Source organism: Mus caroli, chromosome 5 (genome assembly GCF_900094665.2).
Source record: "Mus caroli chromosome 5, CAROLI_EIJ_v1.1, whole genome shotgun sequence".
Lineage (NCBI taxonomy): Eukaryota > Metazoa > Chordata > Mammalia > Rodentia > Muridae > Mus > Mus caroli.
In genome coordinates this window covers 115,229,334-115,253,145 of record NC_034574.1, presented here as the reverse complement: position 1 = coordinate 115,253,145, position 23,812 = coordinate 115,229,334, and the positions used below count along the sequence as shown (strand labels likewise).

The 23,812-nt window shown below is 50.8% G+C and overlaps 1 protein-coding gene across 2 annotated transcripts in view; it reads right to left on the bottom strand.

Moving 5' to 3' along the window:
• Hvcn1 (hydrogen voltage gated channel 1) overlaps window positions 1-23,470 on the bottom strand; it is a 33,625-nt gene extending 10,155 nt beyond the window's left edge. Inside the window, exons 1-3 of one of the 2 annotated variants that reach the window (XM_021163066.1) lie at window positions 23,278-23,470; window positions 22,805-22,854; window positions 17,320-17,451 (exon numbers count right to left, since the gene is read on the bottom strand). In XM_021163066.1, the coding sequence (XP_021018725.1) occupies window positions 17,320-17,340 (21 nt within the window). In that variant the 5' untranslated portion in view covers window positions 17,341-17,451; window positions 22,805-22,854; window positions 23,278-23,470. Of the gene's footprint in view, window positions 1-17,319; window positions 17,452-22,804; window positions 22,855-22,943; window positions 23,056-23,277 lie in introns of those variants that run through there. The other variant, XM_029477713.1, reaches the window with a different exon arrangement.
• Window positions 23,471-23,812: the final 342 nt, after the last annotated feature.

The following is a 23,812-nucleotide window of genomic DNA, read 5'->3' as shown; positions in this document are numbered from 1 at the left end:
TTTTTTTTTTTTTTTGGTTTTCGAGACAGGGTTTCTCTGTGTAGCCCTGGCTGTCCTGGAACTCACTCTGTAGACCAGGCTGGCCTCCAACAGAAATCTGCCTGCCTCTGCCTCTGCTGAGATTAAAGGCGTGCGCCACCATGCCCAGCTCCACCTCCTTTCTACAGGGAACCATAAAGGACGTCCTAACATCACTGAGACCATGGCAGGCCTTTGCCTGAAGCTTCTGCCACACTCAGTCTCTCTTGATAGGGTACTTCCTGTTATTCACACCACACCAGCTGGGAGGCTTCCTCAAGCTCAACTCTTCTAGGAGGCTCGGCCTCATCCCCCTAATCCCAGCCCCGCTTCTAAGTCTTTAGTCCATCCTGGAACCAGGAGAGAAGGAGGAGAAGCCCCTCCCACTAGAATCCAGGATGCCACTCCCACTGACAGAATCTTGAGACATTTCAATGCAGCCGACAAAGAGATCACCTGCAGAAAAGCTTTCCTGAAGACACTCTAATGATGTCTAAGAATGGAAAACTGTGACTGCTTTGAGTTTCAGCATATTAATACTCCTCGCTCACCCTAAAATCTGTACTGAACCTCAAAATCGCCTTGTGATTTCTTTCCTCTTTCCTCTTCTTCTTCTTCTTTTTTTTAATGTTGATTTATTGTCCTGGCTTTTCCTTATGACTTCAAGGGCCCAGAAGACACCCAGCAGGTACAGCAGCTTGCACCACAAGCCTGATGATCTGAGGTTGGAACCTCAGAGCTCAAATATAAAAAGCCAAATACTTCAGCACACATCTGCAGAGCAAGGGGAGAGGAGAGAGGCAGAACTGCCAAGAAGTGCTGCAGCCCACAATCCTGGAGTATGCAGCCCAGGAAGAAACAAGGGAGAGAGACTCTACCTCAAACAAGGCGGAAGGCAAGATGATGTCTCTGTGACCTTTGCACACACATGCTGACACCCACACACTGGCACAAACACACACACACACACACACACACACACACACACACTTACAGTTCCGTTCACAAACAGGTTCTTTAAGGAAATAAATAAACCAGAACATATTTTAACTTAACCTACAGATCAGCCTAGGCCATGATGGTGCACGCCTTTAGCTCCAGCATTATGGAGCCAGAGGCAGGCAGATCTCTGTGAGTATGAGGCCAGCCTGGCCTGCATTGTGAGTTCCAGGACAGCCAAGATAGAGAGACTTTGTCTCAAAAACCAACCGACCAACCAACCGAAAAAACCAAAAACCTTATAAGTGACATCCTTTTAGGACTGTCACTTAGAAAGCTGAAAAATCTTACAGATAGCCACTGTAGACACCTGTGGGTGACTTACTCCTTTGAGAAGCCAGTATTCATTTCTTGAGATTGTCTTTCTCCTGTCTGTCTAAATACTTAATAAACTCACTCTCTTTACCTTGCTCTGGCTCATTCTGGAAAGTCTCCTACCACCTGAGGGGAGGTGGCTGGGTAGGGTGGGGCAGACTCTCTGGCTGCTGGGGACAGTGTCAGGCTGTGTCTCCCTGTGACTGAGGACATGGGGAAGACACAGCACTTACTTGCCTGCTGATCGGCTGCCTGTCCCAATGGGGCTCTCAGGCCTGTGAGTAGTAAGACTTTTGTCATCCTGTGCAGCTGATGTAAGGTCAGGACATTGAACAGTGCCCTGCACAGGGGACACTCTGCAACGCTCCCACACATTTGTTAAGTGACTAAGTGAACAAAGAAATGTGGCCAGAGAACTCATGTGAGAGAAGGCTCAGCAATTAAGAGCACTTCCTGTCCTTCCAGAGGCCCTGAGCTTAGTCCTCAGCACCTACATCAGGTGGTTTACAACGGCCTATTAACTCCAGCTCCTGGCAGATCTGATGCATCTTCTGGCCTCGCCTTGTAAATTCACATGAAACACATACGCATGCGCGCACACACACACACACACACACACACACACACACGGAGCATACTGTACAGGCCAGAGTGACATGAACTGTTCGTTCTCAGTCTCCAGTTTATACCCTGGAGGCAGAGTCTCTCACAAGCTAGAGTTAGGCTGGCAAGCAGCCAGCCTGGTATCCTCCTGCCTCTGCCGCCAACAGCACTGGCATCACAGCTGTGTACACAACCACACTCTACTTCTGCGTAGGTGCTGGAAATTCCAACTCCAGCCCTCACACTTGTCTCACTGAGCCACCTCCCAAATCTGTAATCAGATCTTTAGACGTCTGTTCAGTGTGGCTTGCTGGGACATCGTTTACCCAGTAAGCCTAAGGGCCTAGATTTGATGCCCAGCATGCAAGGGGAGGTAAAAGCAGAAGTGGCCAGGTATCGTAATGTACACCTTCAATCCCAGCACTCAAAACAGAGGCAGATGGATCTCAGGGAGTTCCAGCCGGAGCTATTGAGTGAGACCCTGTCTCAAAGGCAAACAAATGAAGCTAGAGAAATGATTTTGTGGTCAAGAGCACAGGCTGCTCTTCAAAAGGACCCAAGTCCAGTTCCCAGCACCCACATGGCAACACAACCACCTATAACTCCAGCTCCAGGGGATCTGATACCCTCCTCTGGCCACCACAGGCCCTCCCCACCCCCGCACTCAAAAACACAGACCCACACACAGACTTACACATATGCATGTAATTAAAGCCACCCACCGATGTGTGCAAATGCATGTAATTGAAAATAAGTTCTTTGGGGCTGGAGAGATGACTCAAGTGTTCCAGACACTTGTTGCTCTTCCAGAGGACCCGGGTTTAATTTTCAATACTCACATAATGCCTTACAACTATTTATAACTCCAGTTATGGGGGTCTGAGGGCCCCTGCAGTCGCCAGCAGTGCACTCAGTGTGCACAGGCAAAACACCCAAACACATAAAGTAAATAAAAACTTCAAAAGATTTTTAAATAAAATAAATAAATACCTCAAAAGCTTTCTGTGTGGCCAGCACAATGGCTTAGCAGGTAAAGATATGAGCCACCAAGCCTGAACTCAACTCCTAGAACCCACATGATGGAGAGAGCTCACTCTTGTCTTTGATCACCACAGGAACAGTGCCACACACACATACACACACACACACATACACACAAACATATACACACACACACACACACACACACATACATATACACACACACACACACACACACACACACACAGATAAGTCAATACATGCAATTCAAATGTATTTTAAAGCTCAGTGGGAAAGAATCCGCAGAAGCACAGGGACTGTGCTTAGGAACTTACTATGGAAAATGTGTTAGGAACACATAGAGGCCGGAGCATGCCAGGGGAAGGACAGGATTCTGACTCCTGGCCAGTAACTGGGGCTGCCTCTCCCACCTCCAAGGTCAGGAAACTAAATAGAACACACACTGTGTTCCTGATAAAGGAATGGACCCCACAGTCCTCCTGACTTTGTGCCTGGAAGACTTTCTAGATGAGGAGCAGCCCCCACCCCCACCCCAGGGCTCAGGGAGTCTGCAGCTCCCTCCCTTCCTCACGAATCTCAGGGCAGGGAAAGTGAGATACAAAAAAATGCACTTTCACTGGCCCCTAAAAGTCCCAGACAGGGGCAGACGATACAATGTAACTCAGGAAACAAAGCAAAGCAAAACAAACACCTGTCAGGGTCACGTGAGGTGTGGCAGGCTATGTGATCATACTGTAAACCCTGAGATGGTTTACTGAAACAAACAAACAAACAAACAAACCTGTTTCTAGTTGTGCTGTGGCTCAGCCCAAGAGCTTTCTGAAAACAGAACTAAATAAAGTCACCCATGGGCCAAGAGGCGGAGCTAACAACCAGTTGACAAGAAGTAAACAGAAGGAAGAGAAAAGGGGGCAGTTTTAGCAGGACAGGTATTCAGGGACTGGTTACAGAGAAAACAAGCCAGGTAGAAATGAAGGCAGAAGGAACCAGAGAATGAGAATGAGTCAGAAAATTAGAAGATGATCGTTAGAGTTAGTTTGAGACCAAGCAGAGCAATTCAGTGAGAAGCTGAGAGAAGCCCGACTGATCCAGTCAGCTTGGAGAGGAGTTTGAGCCTGAATGGCTGAGTTGAACCAGCCAGCCAGAGCTCAGAAAGTGCAAGGAAGGGTGAGCTTATCAGAAGTCAGCCTCGGAAACTGAAAACATTCTAGGCCTAGATAAGATTGCACAGAGGCTTGATGCTTCCAGGACTAGGGCTCGGCCAGCAGACAGAGGCAGTGAATGAAAACTACTTTTACAGCAAGAGGCTGAGAAGCGGCAGAGACAACTCGAGGTTGGTTGAGTCTATTCCCAGCAGCCAAAGGCTTCTTCATAACCTCCAGGCTTCACAAGGAAAACAAACAAACAAACAAACCCACATGTGCTGTAGTGTGTGTTCCTTCATATACGAGTAAGTAAATGTGAAAAGGAAGACACACATGGCTCCATTAGACAAAGAAATCTGTTGGTCCCTAACTAAACGGATGACCCCTATTGAACAAAACCCTGTCAGGAAAGACAACAGCGTGTGCTGAGCAGCATAGGCGCCAGACTGTCCAGCATAGGACAGAAAGATGCAGGAAAACGTGGCCCATACCTACTCTGGACTCAAAGTGGACATTCGTAATAGAACTGGCCACCAGATCGGCTGGGAGGCTGAGGCAGAAAGATGGAAAAATTAAGCCAGAAGGAGTGGCGCACACCTTTAATCCCAGCACTCAGGAGGCAGAGGCAGGCGGATCTCTGAATTTGAACAGCCTGGTCTACAGAGTGAGTTCCAGGACAGCCGGGGCTGCACAGAGAAACTCTGTCTCTTGGAAACAAACAAACAAACGAAAGAAAGAAAGAAAAAGGAGTGGGAAGGAGAAGGGGGAGTAAAAGGAGATGGAGGAGGAGAGAAGGAAGGGAGAAGAAAGGAAGGAAGGAAGGAAGGAAGGAAGGAAGGAAGGAAGGAAGGAAGAGAGAGAAAGGAAGAGAGAGAAAGAGAGGGAGAGAGAGAAAGAAAGAAAGAAAGAAAGAAAGAAAGAAAGAAAGAAAGAAAGAAAGAGAGAGAGAAAGAAAATGTGAGACCAGCCTGGGCTACATAGTGAGACACTGTCTCAAAAGAGTTTTTTTAAAAAAAAAAGTAGGAAGAAAAGAAGAAGGCAGAGTGTTACAGGTCAAAGGTCAGTGGAGGGCATTTGCTCAGCACGAGTGAGGCCTGCCCTTTAGTCTCCAGCACTAGAAAAATAAAGATAGTTCATAGATGTGTGTGTGTGTGTGTGTGTGTGTGTGTGTGTAGGAAAAAAAATCAGTGTGCAGGCTTAAGAACCAGTATGGTTATGATTGCTTATAATATAGCACTTGGGAGCTAGAAGCATGAAGATCAGGAGTTCAAGGCCAGCCTTGACTACATAGCAAGTTCTAAGCCAGCTTGAGCTATCCAAGACCCTGTCAAAAACCAAACAAAGACAGAAACAATAAGAAGACACATGGATACACGGACCTTAGAGACAGAGCAACCGAAAACACCAGCGGGAGATGGCTGGCCACACTAGCATGACACCTGCATGTAGATGTGCAGAAGGGTCGCAAAGCGCATCTCAGCATCACATGCATCATCCCAGCATCCCTGCAGCAAGGGGAGAGGGGACAGCCCCTTCAGCTCGTGAGCCAGCCAGCCTGGTGTGCACCCTGCTCAGGAGCAACAAGAGACCCACCCTGTGTGGAGGAAGGAGAAAGATTGCCTTCTGACCTCCACACCCACCCTGGAATACGCTTGCTCTTAGCCAAAGGCCGAGAAGTGACTGCGTCCTGGATTACAATACACCTTCATTCAAACAGACGCAGGCTCGTACCCCGCCCCCCCCCCATACACAAAGATTTAGATACAAAATTACCAGTTGGCTGGAAGTCAACAGAACAAACCCGATTCTCACTAACACAGGGGCAGCTAGAGCTAGACCGGGAGATAGCAGCTGAGGTAAGCAAGATGGCTTGGCGATCTGATGATCGGAATATGACCTCTGGCATCCATATGGCAGGAGGGAAGTGACTCTTGTAAGTCCTCCACATGCATGCTGTGGCGTATGCACACCCAGGCACATACACAGACATAAATAAATAAATAAATAAGGTACATTTTAAAGTGGCTAGAAAAAAAAAATAGTCACATTTGATAGACTAGACAGGTAGACAGAAGTGTGACGAACTCCAAGCAGGAGGACCACGGGAGAGAACGCTTGAAGCCCTGTAGCACAGTGGTTAGGGCGCTTGCCGAGCACCGGCTAGGCCCTGGGTTCCCTGCTCAGCAGCACAGGGAATAAATAACCTGGGCACTTGGGAGCAGCCTGGGGGAGGGGTGTGCTCTGCCTGCTGTCCACTGCCCTGCCCTGGGTGGCCTTGTCTCCGTGTTCCAAATTGGGTCAAGAAACGCCTCTCCAGAAGACCCGACATTTTTTATTTAAGTGCCAAGGGGGAACCCTGTTGTCACAGCTGAGGTGGAGCTGACTTGGAGGATGGAGGCTGGGGCTGTGCAGGCATCCAAAGCCCTGGGCTGCCTAAGTGGCTCCACCACCCATATTATCTGGATACCTCAAGAGCTGAAGGTTTCAGATTTCTTCAAAGGCTGGAAGACCCGAAGAAAGCGTAAAACTGTGTAGCCTCCTGGTAGCAGCTCCATCGAGAGCCCCAGCCGCAGAGGCCAGCCATCCCTCTTTCCCTTACCTTTCAGTTCCTCTCAGGTAATGTTCTAGACTCAACTCTTGTCCTCCGTGGCCCAGGAAGGCTCCTACTGAGGCTCAACTTTTTCCATTCTCAACCCAGGCCTGACGAGGTCTCACCTCGACCCTGTCACCGCACTCCTCAGCCCTGCAATGGCTCCTTTGTGATCTACACCGAGTCCAAGGGAAGCATCCGAGGGTGGGCAGGGCCCTGGGAGGCTCAGCCCCTCCTCTTCCGGCAGCCCACCCCCTCATCTCTGCCCCCTCACCTCTACCCCTGGAGCCTTCCACTCAAAGCCCTTCAGCCTGACAGCCCCTAGCCTCTCACAAACTTGGGTTCTTTCTTCCCCACGCGTGAAGACTCAGCTGCCAGTCACTTCCTCAGAGGGCTCCTTCCTGGGACCCCGAACCAGAGCCAGATTCCTCTCTCAGTTCCGCATCCTCGCCTTTCTTCCTTTCCTCTTCCTCAGAGCCCTCCTCACGTTACCTAACTCTTACTCCTCAGTATGTACGCACCCCAAGAAACGAGCTGTGTACCCTGAATTCCCCATGCTCCCAGGCCAACCAGGAATTTCCCCCAGGAAATACCTCACCCTGCAGACAGAAGCCACTGAGGCTGGGGTGGGCTGGGGGCTCACTACCAAAACCACATTTTAAAACGGGAGAGGCAAGTCTTCTCTCTGAAACTCTCTGACCAGTCAAGAAGTGACTCAAGTAACTGGGATGGAAAGACTTGTGGGTACCCGGCAGAGCAGAAAAGGATTCTGGTTTTAAGTCAAGACTGTCATGCCGGAAGCAGGAAAGTTCCAGAAAAGGGTTGATCACAAGAAAAAAAAAAAAAAAAAAAAAAAAGCCATGTGTCTCAGTTGCTCCATCATCGCAGCCTCTCACTGCCCCAGCCAGGATCCTGTGGACTTTAGTGGCAACTCTGTGTCACCAATGTGGAAAGTCATTTTCCCCCTCCTCCACCTGGTCACCTGCAGTTGCAGATTCTGTCACTTGGGCCTATGGCTGTGTTACTGTCACCTGCAGACTTTACAGTGGAGGGACTGGCACAGGCACCCTGGGTAAAGTGCTTACTATGCAAGTGTAGGGACATGAGTTCAAGACCCAGCAATACCCACATAAAAGCTGACATGGTGGCTGGAGAGACCGTTCAGTGGTTAAGTGCAAGGATTGCTTCTTGCAGAGGACCCAGGTTCAAGTCCCAACCCCCGGACCAGGCAACTCATAATTGCTGGGAGCTCTAGCTCAGGGGATCCAACACTCTAGTCGACACCTGCACTCATGTGCATGCACCCTCACACATAGACAGAATTGTAAAAATAAAGATAAAACATTAAAAACAAAGAAACCCAAAATCAGGTAAACATAGTGTCATGAGTTTATAATCCTAAAGGATGAGTTCTGGGCCAGTGAAAGGGTCTTTTTCAAGAAATAAATAAGTAGCCGGGTGTGGTGGCGCACGCTTTAATCCCAGCACTCGGGAGGCAGAGGCAGGTGGATTTGTGAGTTCGAGGCCAGCCTGGTCTACAAAGTGAGTTCCAGGACAGCCAGGGCTACACAGAGAAATCCTGTCTCAAAAAAATCGGAAAAAAAAAAAAAATAAGTAGGAGCTAGAGAGTTGGCTCAGTAGTTGAGAGACCTGTTGTTCTTACAAAGGACCTGGGTTCATTCCCCAGCACCCACAAGGAGGCTCATCACATCCTTAGGCACCAGGCATGCATGTGGTGCACAGATATCCACGCAGGCAGGCCAGGCACTCATACACACAAAACAAACAAACAAACAAACAAACAAAAATGGTAGATGGCTCCGGAGGAACAGCACACAACATCCAAGGCTAACCTGTGGCCTCTCCCTGTACCTGTGCAAGAGCGCATACATGCAAGATGCAAGACACACACACACACACACACACACACACACACGCACGCACGCACGCACGCACGCACAAAAGCTCAGACCACCAAATTCTGATCTATCAATCATTCTGCTGACTGTTGACCCTCTATTGTATGACAGGCGCCCACCTCTCTCCTTCCCTGCTCAGTTTCCCACAACTGTTTTTTTTAGCCGCCCAATCATAGCTTGGCAGACTGGAGCTTCCCCAATTCCAGTGTCCCCACTTCCGGTGGTCCCCACTTCTGGCGGTCTCAGCAGCCTGCTATGTTCAAAGTATACAACCCAGGCTGAACTGCCTCCATCTCAATAGTGGGCTGTGACCCAAACTCAGCTCACTTTACCACCAAATCTGTCCCTCCTGGGGCTCGGAGGCTCGGCATCACTGCCACCGCAACCTGAGAACTGATCATCTGGCTGGATCCCCCTCCCTCCCTCCCTGCTCTGTACATCACCTGCTCACATGCCCCTTCTCTGGCTGTTGTCTCTGGCCTGGACCTATTCCACCCCTTTGTCAGTGCCAGCCAGGCTGAGTCCTGACTTTCCCACTGCCCTATCGATACTCTCAGAGAATACTTGTGGCCTGGCTCTCTGGGTCTCCTCTTTGTCCTGCCTGCCTTTGTCCCCCTCCTAGGTCTCTGGTGTTACAAAAGCACACCTCACTGGCTCAGGTCTGGGGCCAATTGTACCTATCTATCATCCAGGTCTTGGACCGAGATTTCCCTTCCCCAGCTGTCCCTGCCATCATTAGCTCCCGTCACACAGTGTCAATTCACTGTACCCTTGTACTGCCGGAGAGGTAAATTAACCACTTAATGGAATCAGTGAGCTGCCCCTCCGAGAAAATGGCACGTACATTGGCATGACATGTGGCAGGTGTGTCACATCAGACAAATGACTAACCTACATGTGCCTCCTGAGGCTGCCAGTATCCACAGGGACCGAACTGCCACCTGTCGGAGGGGAAAGTCTGTACCCTGCAGAGCAGCAGCCAACTCTACAGCAAAGAGTATGTTGTAAGAAAGGCAGCCAACGAGCCGGGCGTGGTGGCGCACGCCTTTAATTCCAGCACTCGGGAGGCAGAGGCAGGCGGATTTCTGAGTTCGAGGCCAGCCTGGTCTACAAAGTGAGCTCCAGGACAGCCAGAGCTATAAAGAGAAACCCTGTCTCGAAAAAACCAAAAAAAAAAAAAAAAAAGGAAGGAAGGCAGCCAACTTCCAAGACCTAGAGCCTGCCCGAAGTCCCTTCTCTTTCTCAGAGCTACTCCATGACCTGTAACTCCAACAAGACCCTTCAGCAGCATCAGCTACCATCATGCCTGGCTCATCTATTGTGTTATAGTACATGCTACCTTCCCTTCCATGGCAAGCCAACCCAGCATTGAGGGTCTCAGTGCAGGGGGAAGATGGCAGAGTCAGGCTCAGCCCCAGGGCTGTGTGACTCAGAGACCATGTTCTAGAATGCAGAATCAAGAGAACTCAGGCAGCTGGTGCACAGAGAAGCCCTGCCCAGACCATTAACAGGCTGAACTGTGGAATCCCGCTGGAGCAACAGGAACTGGCCTTCTTTGGCACGTGGGTCTCTGCTAACCATTGAGATGGAATCGCTCGAGATTTGAGTTGTCACTGTCCTGAGGAGCAGAAGAGAGCCACAGGCCAGGTCACATGGAGACGACAGAGGCAGGGATCTGAGTGATACAAGTCAAGGAAAGCCACCCCCCAGCCACCCCTTCTGCTGGGACACGCAGACACACCACCTGCTCTCAGAACCCTGAGAAGTACGCTGGGCAGAAGGAACATTTTCTGTCTTGCATAGGAGGGGAAACTAAGGCCAGGAGAGGCAAGGACACCGGCCTGTAGTCACTTGTCACAAATCAGTGGTGGGAGACTGGTGTTGCAAAGGGGACACTGCTACCACAGGCCCCTAGAGAGGAATGCTTTGAAAGGGGCACCATGATGTTTCCTTAGCTGCTTTTTTTAAATTTATTTTTATTTTATGTACATTGGTAATTTAACTGCACGTATGTATGTGTGAGGGTGTTGGATCCCCTGAACAGGAGTTAAAGACAGTTGTGAGCTGCCATGTAGGTGCTGGGAATTGAATCCAGGTCCTCTGGAAGAGAAGCCAGTGCTCTTAACCTCTGAGCCATCTTTCCAACCCCTAGCTGTGTGTGTGTGTGTGTGTGTGTGTGATCTTATCTTGCTGGCACATGTCACCATGCCTATCTTCCAAAAAAGGTTAGAAAGCTTGTCTTTGAGGTGGCTATGTGCCGGCATGGTAGGAAGAAAGAACAAAGTTGCCCTCTGACCACCCTCCCAAGCGCATGTACACACACACACAGGATAGATAAATGAAAACAAATTAGGAAGCCTGCATGGTGGCTTGTACCTGCAATCCCAGCACTTGGGAGGCAGAGGCAGGTGGATCTCTGAGATCCAGGCCAGCCTGGTCTACAGAGTGAATTCTAGGACAGCTGGGGCTACACAGAGAAACCCTGCCCTGACCCTCCCCTCCAACACAGAAAAATCTATGTGCATGTCTGTCTGTGTGTGTGTGCAGTGCCTGCAGAGTCCAGAAGGAGGCATCAGACCACTGAGAGCTGCAGTTACAGGTGGTTATGAGCCGCCCAACATGGTTCTGGGAACACAACTGTGGTCTTGTGCAAGAGCAGCAGGTGCTCTTGACCACTGAGCTGGCACTCTGGGTGGGCATTGCTTTAATTTTTTTTTTAATGGCGAGAACTTGCTCCCATGGAGTTGCTACCACAAAGGCTGTTAGTGATGCGCTCACTACAGGAGCTCCAGCCAACCAGGTTCGTTCTGTGGCTCCTGGCCAGTGAGGAGAAAAACGGGTCAGGAAAGCTTCCACTTTTGGCTATGTAGCCCAGGATAGCCCCAAACCCAAACTCCTCCTGCCTCTGCCTCCTGAGTACTGTGATTGCCATGGTGTGCCTCCATATCCAACTAAGAAAACGGATTTCTCAACTTATCCCAATGAGGGTCTCATAAGGGGGTAAAATCAAGGTTTATAGGGATGGTTTTCCCTCTTTAGCAGATAGGGAAACTGAGACCCTGCCTAAGCCTGTCAGTGAGTCAGCTGTGTCTTGTGCCCTCCAGTGCACACACAGGCAGGTAAGCTGCCCTCGGCACGGCCTTTACCCCAATCCTGTGCCTCAGAGCCAATGCACTTCAGCAACTAAGGACACTTGACCTTTGACCTGCCACCTGTATCTCCCAGCATCTGCTGTCCTGGCCCAGCTACGACCTCTCTCCCTTGGAGGGTGACCCCGTTTCACAGCTCCCTGCTGCCACTCTGCATCCATGTGTAGGGGTGTGTGTGCACTCACGTGTGCATGAGAAGGCCAGAGTGCCATTCCTCAGGTGCTGTCCACCCCCTCCCCAAAGTGGTTTTCTCAATGAACTAGGGAGTGCACAGACTAGGCTGTCTGGATGTGACTCCCAGTGATCTGCTGTCTCCTGCTTCCTCTGAGCCCTGAGATTACTGCATGCGGGAACATGCCCACCTTTCTGTGAGGGTTCTGGGATGGACCTCAGGTCCTCATGCATGCACTTTACCAACAGAGCCATCCTCCAGACCCATACCTATCATGCATTCATTCTTGCATTCACATGCTCGCGTGTATGTGGAGGCCCAACTATGATGTCATAGGATATGGAGGTTCACATGACGTCAGGACTCATCCTTCATGCTTGCCCATCTTATTCACTGAGGCAGGCTCTCTCAGCCAATCCCTGAGCTCCCAATTAACTAGTCCCACTCATGAGCCAGCTTGCTCTGGGGAATCCCTGGCTCTGCCTGCTGATACTGGGATTCCACCAACATGCCCAGCCCTGCACTTGTGTTGCTTTCTGGGGATTCAAACTCAGGTCTTCTCATTTACACAGCAGGTGCTTTACTGCTAAGCCATCTCCTCAGCCCCAGCCCTAGTCCCAGCCCCAGCCCCATCTGCAGCCAGAGGGCTTTACTGGAAACAGAGCCCGTCTCAACCTGTCCAGAATAGAAAGAGATTAGAGGGCTAGTGGCTGCTCTCCTCAGCCTGCCTGGCCTCCGTTTCTCAGCATCTCAGAACTTGGGGTCCCTAAGAGATGTAGCGTGCGGTGCCACCCTCCTGCTATCCCTTATGCTGGTGGTGGGGGTGGGGAGATTGGGTTGTAAGTGCCCTGGGGGGGGGTCCCCAAGGGACCACCCTCCTCATAAAACCTCTGGGTAGAACCCTGCTGCTGGTGCATAGCTGGAATTACAGCACTCAGGAGGCTGAGGCAGGGGGATTGAAAAAGACAAGAGTTAGTCTCATAATAGTAAAACCCCTCTGGGTGTGGTCTGGTGTCTAACTGGCTTCTCTAGTCCTGAACACCTCGTGTCCTGTCACGGATCACTGCTGGAGGAAACAGTGTGTCCCGTGTGACCCCTGGGAGGGGAGTCTTGTGTGCAGCCAGCTTCCTGTGGTCTCAGCCCAATGCCTCCCCCTTGGCTGGATTAACCTGGGCTACAAGTCTCCTTGTTTGCAGCCTTGCCAACAAAGTGCTGAACACAGGATGCTGTGAGGGGGCCCTTGTTTAAAGTCTTTGGTTTCCCACTACTCTAAGTAGTAAAGAACTAGCCCCGCACTCTACCCCAAGGCTCACTCCTCTTCTTCCTGCTGCAACTGTGACTACATGTCTGGTCTCACCTGACTCTCCCTGCGTGGCCATTCTGTTTCCATTCAGCCTGTGTTGCAGGCCTCAAGGCCTTTGCCCCGGGAGCTTGCTCTGGTCTGGAATGTGTAAGCAAGCTCCTTTCAAACGTTGCCATATACCTTTTCTGTCCTCTTTTAGGTTCCCCCTACATGTCTCAGATCAGGGGTGCTGGACACCCTGATCCCACTGTACACTCATACACCTCTCCAGCTGCCCACACCCCTGACTGAACAACCCAGGGTGCAGGCTCCACAGGTTCCTGCCCACACTGTACCTTCCACACCTGGCCAGGACCACGGGCTCCACACTCAGAGACAGTGCCACGAGACACACGGACACCATTGCCTGCCCAGTGAGAGGCAGGGCTCAGCGTGCCCACCACCCCCGCCCCAGCACTGGCTCGGAGTTTCTGAGGAATGCCTATTTATAAAATCAGGGAAGTCTGTAAATAGGCGTTGAAGTCTTTCCTTCACTAGGGTGGGGAGGAAGTTTGAGGTTTGCAAAAACCACCTCTGTGCCAGCTGACTGGCTCAGGTGTGTGTGTGAGGGAATGGGTGACCAGGTCTACCCAGAGCAATGATCCTCAGTCACCTCCCCTGGAGGGTCAGGAGTCCGATGCTAGGAGGCTGCATGGGTAATGACTTTCACAGGAATGGGATGGTGGCATATCCTCTGCCATCCTAGACTATCCACTCCCTCGGGAACTCTCCCGAAACCACACCAACATCCCTGCTACCGGGGTCCAAACTGGCCTCACTGATGATCAAAACCCAAGACCAGAGAGGTCAAGAGGCTTGCCAGAAGTCATACAGCTACGGAGAAACAGAGCCCGACTGCAATCCAGGCGACCCAGTGGCGCGTCCCTTTCTCCCTGCATGACCCGCTGAGAAGGTGGCCCAGGGCTCCTGAACCCCGTGCTGGTGCAGGCCTGTGACAGAGGGGCTCCAGACAGAGGAATTGTCGTGCCTCCCCCCAGCACACTCTGACACATTAACCGAGACAGGATCCTTCCTCCTGTCTACTTCTCTGTTCCCTTTCTAAAGGACCAATGGAGGCCTTGTCTAAACAGGCATGGGGAAGCACCCTGCCCCTTTCCCAACAGGACAGAGTTGCTGACGTTCAGGGACAGGGAGTTAGATGCAAAGCCTGTGACACCAGCCACACCGCCTGCTACCACAAATTGGGCTGCTTCACAAAGACAGAGAAACAGTGAGCTACCCTTCCAGGAAGCTGTCACCCAGAGACCAACGTGGGGGTGATCCTTCAGCCACAGAGTCCTCTGAGGAAAGACTTCGGGCCTCTCTGTTCCCTTCTAGAAAGCTCTAAGGAGCATTAACAGGATACGTGAAGAGAAAGAAGCTACTCTCTCTGGCATCTACTCTGCCTCCAACAACCTGAGAGAAACACACCAGACACAGCACACTGGACATAGCAAAGGTGACCCACAGCAACAACGTATGTTGCCCTGAAGACACCCTTGACCATGAATGTCAAGGACAAGGGAGCTTCTCCCCGAGGGCTGGCATCTGTGTGACCTTGAGTCTCCCTGTATTAGCATCTGCTCACATCCCTCAGCCTAAAGAGAGCACTTCCGTTTTTTCAATATGCAAGCCATCCAATGCAGACGTGGTAGATAGCTAAGTGCATCTCCCTCAAGCTGAAACCTATGCCTTGGGGCTGTCTGTACTTCTCCCATCCATTTGTCTGTCTAAATAATAAATTAACTACTTTGGTTTCCAGTTTGGCTCATCCCGTCCCAACAGGGGAAAGGAACACTCAGGCTGTGTCCCCACCCCACCCCACCCCTGCCCCCAACAGCACTGACAGTTTCACCAGAGAGGCCAGCTGTATATTGGAAAGACTGAACCCAGGGCCTGATGCACACCAGACAAACCTCCACAGCTGAGCCACACCCCATTATCACCTGGCACACCACAGTCCCAAACTCAAGAGCTTCGGAATTCACCAGAAGTGTGTCGAGCCTGAGAACCTCCACCAAGTTCAAGGCCTCCAGAGGAATTCTGTGAGCCGATGGGGTGCCCCACCCCCTCCTCTACACACCTGGCTTCCAACCCCCGCAGATGGGCCAGGAGTGTGTGTCCATCTGTGGAATGAGGCTAGCAGGTGGGCCACACCCCTTGCTTGTCCTATCATGGTGTTACCAGCCTTTGACAAATGGTAGCTATTCCCAGGTGCCCTGCTAATGCCACTACTAGGCATAATCCTCACTGCACCTCTGTAGGCTGCCATTTCCCAGAATGGAAAACTGAGGGACAGGGAAAGGAAGAAGGAGAAAGGGACTCTAAGGAAGTCAATGTCCAGGCAGGTGGCCAAGGCCGTCTCTGCAGAATTAGTAACTGCCAATCAGTTCTGTGTAGTGATGCGCGCTCACCCCCGCCCTGAATATGCTTGTTTTTTAAACCAAGGAGGGCTGGGCGGTGGTGGCGCACACCTTTAATCCCAGCACTTGGGAGGCAGAGGCAGGCAGATTTCTGAGTTGGAGGCCAGCCTGGTCTACAGAGTGAGTTCCAGGACAGCCAGGGCTATACAGAGAAACCCTGTCTCGAAAAAACAAAACAAAAACAAAAACAACAAGGAGGACATGGCTCAGCAGGTAAAGGTGATTGCCACCAAGGCCAATGACCTGAGTTCAATTCCTGCCACCTGCCTGGTGGAAGGAGAAAAAGATTTCCCACAAGTTGTCCTCTGACCTCCAGAAATGCACCGTGGTACAATATACATGAGTGTGTGCGTGCACACATGCACACACACACACATATATATGTATAATTAAAGAAAAATCTAGAGTGCTGGACAAGTTCAAGGCCATAAAAGCAAACTATTTAAGCAAGCATTTCAAAGCATGGTGCACCAGGCTAGGCTCAGCCATTATAGGCACATGCTGTCTCTGACCAAAAAAGGGCCAGTCTGCCACAAGGGGCCCTGTCAACCATGGAGACATCTCCTGGTGGTAGCCTCATACCCAAGTTGGCTCCAGTTCCCCAAGGGGTTTGTCCTTGCTGGGTTCTCCATTCCAATGTCTACTTCCCCTGCTGGCCCCACCCCCCAACACAGGCTCAGGAGAATCCTTCAGCACCTTATAATGCATCCCTGCAACCGGTTGATTTCATTCCAATCCCCAGAGCCACCTGGACTCTACCTCAGCCGTGACTGCTTTCTCTGGGGACACACCTCTGCCTACCTTGGCATTCATGGTCACTAGTACAAAAAAAACAAAAAAACAAAAAACAAAAAACAAGCCGGGCGTGGTGGCTCACGCCTTTAATCCCAGCACTCGGGAGGCAGAGGCAGGCGGATTTCTGAGTTCGAGGCCAGCCTGGTCTACAAAGTGAGTGCCAGGACAGCCAGGGCTACACAGAGAAACCCTGTCTCGAAAAACCAAAGTGAGTTCCAGGACAGCCAGGGCTATACAGAGAAACCCTGTCTCGAAAAACCAAAANAAAAAAAAAAAAAAACCAAAAAACAAAAAACGGAACCCAACCAAAACACCACACTGGGCCAGAGTTCCCAGGACCCCACTATGTCACTGGCCTCTCAGCTCATGTCCCCCATCTCCCTGTAACCAAAGGCTGCAGACAATTCTATGGCCAACTTCATCCCACTAGTTGTGGGTAGCAGACACCTGCCTTGCTGGAGGCTGAGAACCTTTCTGGAGAACCCAGCAATCTTCCCTCGCCCACCCAGTCTGTAAGTACCCACAGGAGCAAGTCTGAGACCACACCTTTGCACAGCTGGATATCCAGAAATCTTTGCTTGGCTTGGCTTGGCTTCACTGAGCCAGAACGATGATCTCAAACTCAATGGGTAGCCGAGGATGATCTTGAATCTCTTAATCCTGACCCCCTGCTTTACCTCCCAAGTGTTTGGGATTACAGATGACGGCCACCACACCCAGGTAGGCTCTGACCACGTGGTTCTTAAACTAGATGTGTCAGGGTTTGTCTAGCAAACCCTGGCTCTCCTGAAAGAAACACCCACAAGATCCTCCTCTCTCTCGGTGGGGACCCCCAGTCACTATATACCTTTGGGTCATGGGAAGTCATTTTCCTGTTGTCTCAAGATCCAACAGTGAGAGAACTGGAGGCAGACTTGTCACCCTGATGTCTCCAGTAGACGCTCCACAATCTGTCCTTGCAGGTCTGTTTGAGCAGTGCCTGAAAATAAGGCCACAAAATGAGTTAGAAGGGATGGTCTGGGAAGAGAGCCGAGAGATTGGCAATACTCAGGAATGCCTGCTTGAGTGCTGGATTCACTTGCGAGCATTTGTGAGAAGCAACAGTAGTCACCGTGGCCAGTGAGTGGAAACAACCAACATCCACAGAGAAACAGAGTCACACTGCGGAATACCATACAGCCTTTAAACACTAGCAGCTGCTACAGAGTGGAGACGCCCTGAGAACGCTCTACAACGGGAAGATAGCTCGATTCAACACCTTGCATGTTGCATGCTGAGCTTGGCATGTGATGCCACTGTAACCCAGCACTCAGGAGGCTGAGGCAGGAGGCTGGTGAGTTCAAAGCTAGCCTAGGCTGCAGAGTGAGGCCCTGTCTCAAAATTAAACATGAAATTTGGAGATGGCAAGATGGTTTAGCAGGTAAAAGGGCTGACTGAGTTCAATACCTGGGACCACCTGGTGGAAGGAGAAAGCTGATGCCCACAGATTGCCCTCTGGCCTCCACACATGCGCCACAGTGCACAGACAGATGGACAGACAGACATACAAATAAAAATCTTGAAAATAAATTCTAAGACAAGCTATAACATGTAGCTCTAGCTGGCCTCAAGCTTGCTGTGTAGACCAGGGTGGTCTTGAACTCACAGAGATTCATCTGCCTCTGCCTTGCTAGTATAGAATTAGAGATGTGCACAACCCCCTTCCCCAAATTTCTAAAGTGTGTGTGTGCATGTGTATGCACACATGTATAATATATATGATTATATATATATGATTATATATATATGATTACATATATATATATATATATTTTAGAATGTGTGTGTATAGGATTGTGTAAGTGTTCTCACAGGCCTGACGGAGGATCCCCTGCACTGGAGTCCATGTGGTTGCGAGCTGATCAGTGTGGGTGTTAGGAATCAAACTCAGGTCTTCTGCAATCATACTATGGACTCTTTACCACTAAGCCATCTTTCCAGGCCCCTGGCCCCCTTTTAAAGGATAACTTTGGTGGGTCTCTTCTTTCTCTTTGGTTCTGGAATGACTATGTGTGATTTTTCAAAATTATTTTTAACATAGCTGTCAGAGGCACAGAGTAAAACTTTAAGCAGAAAGATGTCTGCTGGGAAGTCTCTATCTTCCTTCCTTTCCCTTCCCAGAAGTGTCTCCTCCACACAGCCTTCTGTGGTTTTCCCTCTTCACAGGACAGGCCTGTGCATACACACACACACACACACACACACACAGAAGGCCTCTGTGCACATGGAAAGCCTGCATGTACTTTTTCACTTTTTCTTCTATACAAATGGGAGTGACACACCATCTCTCAGAACCAACCTGATTTCCTCTTGGGGTGGCATAGGTAGACTCACAGTCACCTGGACCACCCAGGCCCTTTCCCCTTGAACCCAGGAGTTTGTCACGTTATGTGTGCACAGTGACTAAATTCAAGATTGTGTGACAGGAGGCGGCCCAGGTGGACACACTGCAACCCGGAGGGTCTGTCCGAGGAGCAGAGGGGCGAGAGTAAAGGGGCTGCAGCAAAGAGAAGCAGGCATGAAGATGCCGGGAGGCTAGCTCGTGCTATGTGCACCCCTAAGAACTGGTAAGGGTCCACAGACCCCACCCGGAGCCTCTGGAGGAAAGGCAGCCTTGAGGGCCTCTCCATTTGCACCATTGGAAGATGCTTTTAGGCGTCTGTGAGATCACAGTTGGGACTTTTTTAAAACCACCAAATGTCCCTGCTACAAACCGGGGACACTCGCTGTCCCCAAGGGACCACACTGTGGCAATGAGCTCTAGGTGAAGGTCCTTGCTGTGATGCCCAGGACTCTCCCTGTGGGGATGTAGTGAGGCTACTGGTGGGCACAATGGGGTTCCCCACCCCTTCCAACCCCAAACCCCACTGTGCATGCACCTTGAATCCGGTGGGTTTGTACCTATTCCCTCATTCGGGCCAGACCAACATTGGACATCTTTCTCCATCTCTCTCTGTGTGATTTGAGGGGTGGGGGTGAGACACATTCTCTGAACCTGGACCTCAGCAATTCCGTGAGATTGGCTGTCAGAAGCCTAGAGGTCCTCTTCTCTCTGCCTCACAGAACTGAGATGCTAGCCGTGGGGTAGCACCAACAGTTTTTTATGTGTGTAGCCTCTAGCACAGACGACTGTCAAGAGTGTCAGCAACTTTGGTGACAGCTTCTAGACAAACAGGAGATGGGCTTAGATGCAACTCTTTACAACTGCAGGTGAAGGGCCGGCAAGATGGTTTAGCTGGTAGGGGGGCTTGCTGCCAAGCCTGACATCCTGAGTCTGACCCTGGGACCCACATTGTGGAAGGAGGAAAATTAACCCTGGCAAGTTGTCGTCTGACCTCCACAAGCACACTGTGACACGTACGTACTTACACACACATACACACATACACTCTCTCTCTGCAGTTAAATAAACAATCTACCAACCTACATACAGGTAAAAGGAGGTGTCAAAGAGCCTTGTGTCGGGGCTGGAGAGATGGCTCAGCAGTTAAGGTCCTTAACTGCTCTTCCAAACGTCCTGAGTTCAAATCCCAGCAACCACATGGTGGCTCACAACCATCTGTAACGAAATCTGATGCCCTCTTCTGGAGTGTCTGAAGACAGCTACAGTGTACTTACATATAATAAATATATAAATAAATAAATATTTTTTTAAAAAAAAGAGCTTTGTGTCATCAAAGCAGAAACTAACTCCTGCACAGAAAAACATTGGCACCGGGCAGTGGTGGCGCACGCCTTTAATCCCAGAACTTGGGAGGCAGAGGCAGGTGGATTTCTGAGTTCGAGGCCAGCCTGGTCTACAGAGTGAGTTCCAGGACAGCCTGGACAATACAGAGAAACCCTGTCTCAGAAAAACAAAAACAAAATAAAAAACCAACCAACCAACCAAACAAACAAACAAACAAAGCCCATTGACTTCACCAACTGAAGTCAGAGGGTTTCAACTCTCAAGTCCTCCCTAATAGACTAGCCCAAACAAATAAAAGTGGTGAAGCCCTCTGCCTAGGTGGCCATGGAGAAACCTCATATTGGCTAGAGAGATGCAATCTAGTCAGACATCTAGTGATAGGGGCTTCCAAATGGCTACATCCTAGACCTGACCACTTCATTCCAGAAACCTTTCCAGAGCTCCCTAGCAACTGCGTGGGCAGCAGTGTGTGTAGCACAGTAGATGCTGTTGCCAACCCCACCCCCCACCCCCCACCAATACCTGAATGGGAGAAACTGAAGGCCACGCAAGCAGGGAGGAAGGACATGCGCAGTGGTGGAAAAAGCAGACTGTTGAGCAAGCAGAACTGATAAGTCTGACCCAAGCCTGCACTCATTTGCAAGCAGCAGAGCTAAAGCCTCCTGTGCCTTTCATCCGTGCTGGACCCTGTGTTGGGTTCAGGGAGAGTAAAAGGGAAGGGAACAGGAGACGACAAACACCTCAAGGACAGGGCTGAGGTCACATTCTGCCACCTGTCTGCTGGAGGAAACGCAGATCAGAGCAAGATGGGAAGCCAGGCTCTTGCAGGTTGAGTGGCCAGGTTCTCGTGGGGACAAGTGTCCCAGGAAGAGAAAGATTCTTTAACAGCAAGAACTTAAGAGGACAGAGTGGGGGAGTGGGCAGAGCCAGAGGAGCATGGCAGGAGATGTGAGTTAAGAATAATTCTCGGGCTGGTGAGANGGCTCAGTGGGTAAGAGCACCCGACTGTTCTTCCGAAGGTCCAGAGTTCAAATCCCAGCAACCACATGGTGGCTCACAACCACCCGAAATGAGATCTGACGCCCTCTTCTGGTGTGTCTGAAGACAGCTACAGTGTACTTACATATAATAAATAAATAAATCTAAAAAAAAAAAAAAAAAAAAAAAAAAAAAAAAAAAAAAAAAGAATAATTCTCACGCTGGTCGTGGTGGTGCACACCTTTGATCTCAGTACTTGGGAGGCACAGGGAGGCAATCCCTGTGAGTTTGAGGCCAGCCTGGTTTACAGAGTGAGTTCCAGGACAGCCAAGACTACAGAGATAGAAGAAATAATAATAATAATAATAATAATAATAATAATAATAGTTTGGGGAGGTCTAGCAGGGCTCTCAGCTTGTGTGAAATGCTGTAGCGTTCAGGGTCAAGAGTCATAGCAGGGGGGCTGGAGAAATGGCTCAGAGGTTTAAGAGAACTGACTGCTCTTCCAGAGGTCCTGAGTTCAATTCCCAGCAACCACACGGTGGCTCACAACCATCTGTAATGGGATCTGATGCCATCTTCTGCTATGCAGGTATATACAGAGCACTCATATGCATAAAATAAATAAATCTTTAAAAAAAAAATGTTATAGCAGGGACATGATGAGGAGGGCCAAAGAGGATGGAGGTCTGGACTTGGGTGTAGTCATGGTGACACAGCATCCAGACTGGAGATCTGTGTAGGCCAGAACTTGTGACTGGCCTAGTTGGAGTGGGAGTTGGGAAAGAAGGATGAAGACATGCGCTACAGGCAGGAGAACCTGGGCAAGAAGTCCGGGCTTCTTCCTTCTTGCAAAACATGGCCACGGAAAGGCTGTGGGCTGCCCAGCAGCTCTGGAGTTGGGTAAGACCTAGCCTAGAGATTTTCAAAACCCTGCCTTGACCAGCCTTGCTGCCAGGGGAGTCTTGGAGGCAGAAGTTGCCATCCTCAACCACGGCCTTTCTCAAGAAACCTCAAGCTGCTGGTGGGCAGTCAGGAAACACTGCAAAGCTCGGAGCGTCCCCGCCAACCTGAGATGAAATGCCCAGTAGGCAGAAATGCCTTCAGAGGGGCAAGGTTGAGCAGAGAGGAATGCAGCTCCCAAGGGATCCCGTGCTAGGTTTGGGGGTGGAGTGGGGATTGCTAGGCTTCTCCCCATCACCTCAGCATTTCTGGGAGGTAGGTGCCATTCTGAATGCCTTAGGGCAGAGAGACACAGAGGCAGAGTCCCACCTCTAAGGCATGTAGAGTCAGGCACTCGCAGGCAGTAGGTGCTGGGTATGTGGTGGGGGCTTCAGAAGAGCAGAAATGCACGCTGTTGCTTCTCGGTCTTACAGTATAACCAGGCCCCAATCCACCCACCCACCATTCTTGTTCCTTGGCACTCCTGAACCCAACAGATAGGGGTTCGAATCATTTCAAGAAGGCTCCACTAAATTGGGTTTCTTCTTGCTAGGGTGCATCAGTGTGCTGGCTCCTTGGGGGTCTGCTCTTGGGGTGCTAGCTGTATCCCCTTCCCTCCTGCTGTCTCCCTGGGGTGGCTGTAGGGCTCTGGGATGGGGAACAGGGCTTAGGGCTTCACACCCACCTGCTGGTAGTTTGCAGCACTCCTTGCAGTGGCTGGCTGGCTCTCTCCACCTGTATGAGGGGGACAGAGTTACTTCTCCACAAGTCACACGATGCGGGGTGTGGCAGAGTCATGGCTGTGGATCCAGGTTAACACCCACCAGGAGAGGATGCGCCTGTCAATGCTCAATTCCCCGGGGAGGAAAGCGGGGTGGGCAGTCACAGTTCAAGAAGCAGCCAGGGCCTTGGTCACCCCACGGTGCCCCCTGGCCTGGTCCTCCCCTCCCCGCTAGCCAAAATGGACAAAAGAGCAGCAGGGAATCACGAGGATGGAGGGTGGCCAGGGCTTCCTTCCTCCCTCCCGGGCCCCAAGGCGGCTGGCGGGTGTGCAGAGCAGGGAGCAGATCGCGGCTGCCCTCAGCTCAAGATACAACTGAGGTTGGAAGGAAGAGGGGGGCGCCCTGACCTTCCCACCCCGAGCCTCATCCTCGTTACCTGGCAGCAGTCTGCTTAGCTCTGTTCTCATCCCAGGGCAGAGACTCAGGCACACCCCAGCTCTGAAGAGCCCAGGGGGAGGGCCCTTGCCTTTGGGGGTGTGGTGTGGCGGGAGTTTCCAGAGCTGCTCTAACTTACTACTGCTGCAAACTCAGAGGCCTACGGAGGCACTAGTGTGCTGAGAGGCCCTAACTTGAAGAGGCTATCAAATGACAAAGACCCCGGGAGTATGCACAGGGCTGGAACTCTCTTCCGCCTGATCCCACCCCACCCCCACTCCTATGCCTCGTCCAAGGACCTCCTCCTCCCTCCCTCTTCCAAAGCTCCTGTGTTTACTGGAGGAGATGCATTCCCTAGCTGGATTCAGGGGGCCAACTGATGCAATAGCAGGTTAAAGAGAAACTTTTTTACCTGCTAATGGAGACGGTCTCAAGAATGTAAGGGCAGAAGAAATGTATCATAAGCTGGTGGGGGAATGACTGGACCCACTATCTCTGGGCTGGGAAGGGAAATTCAGGAGAGTCACTAAGAGACA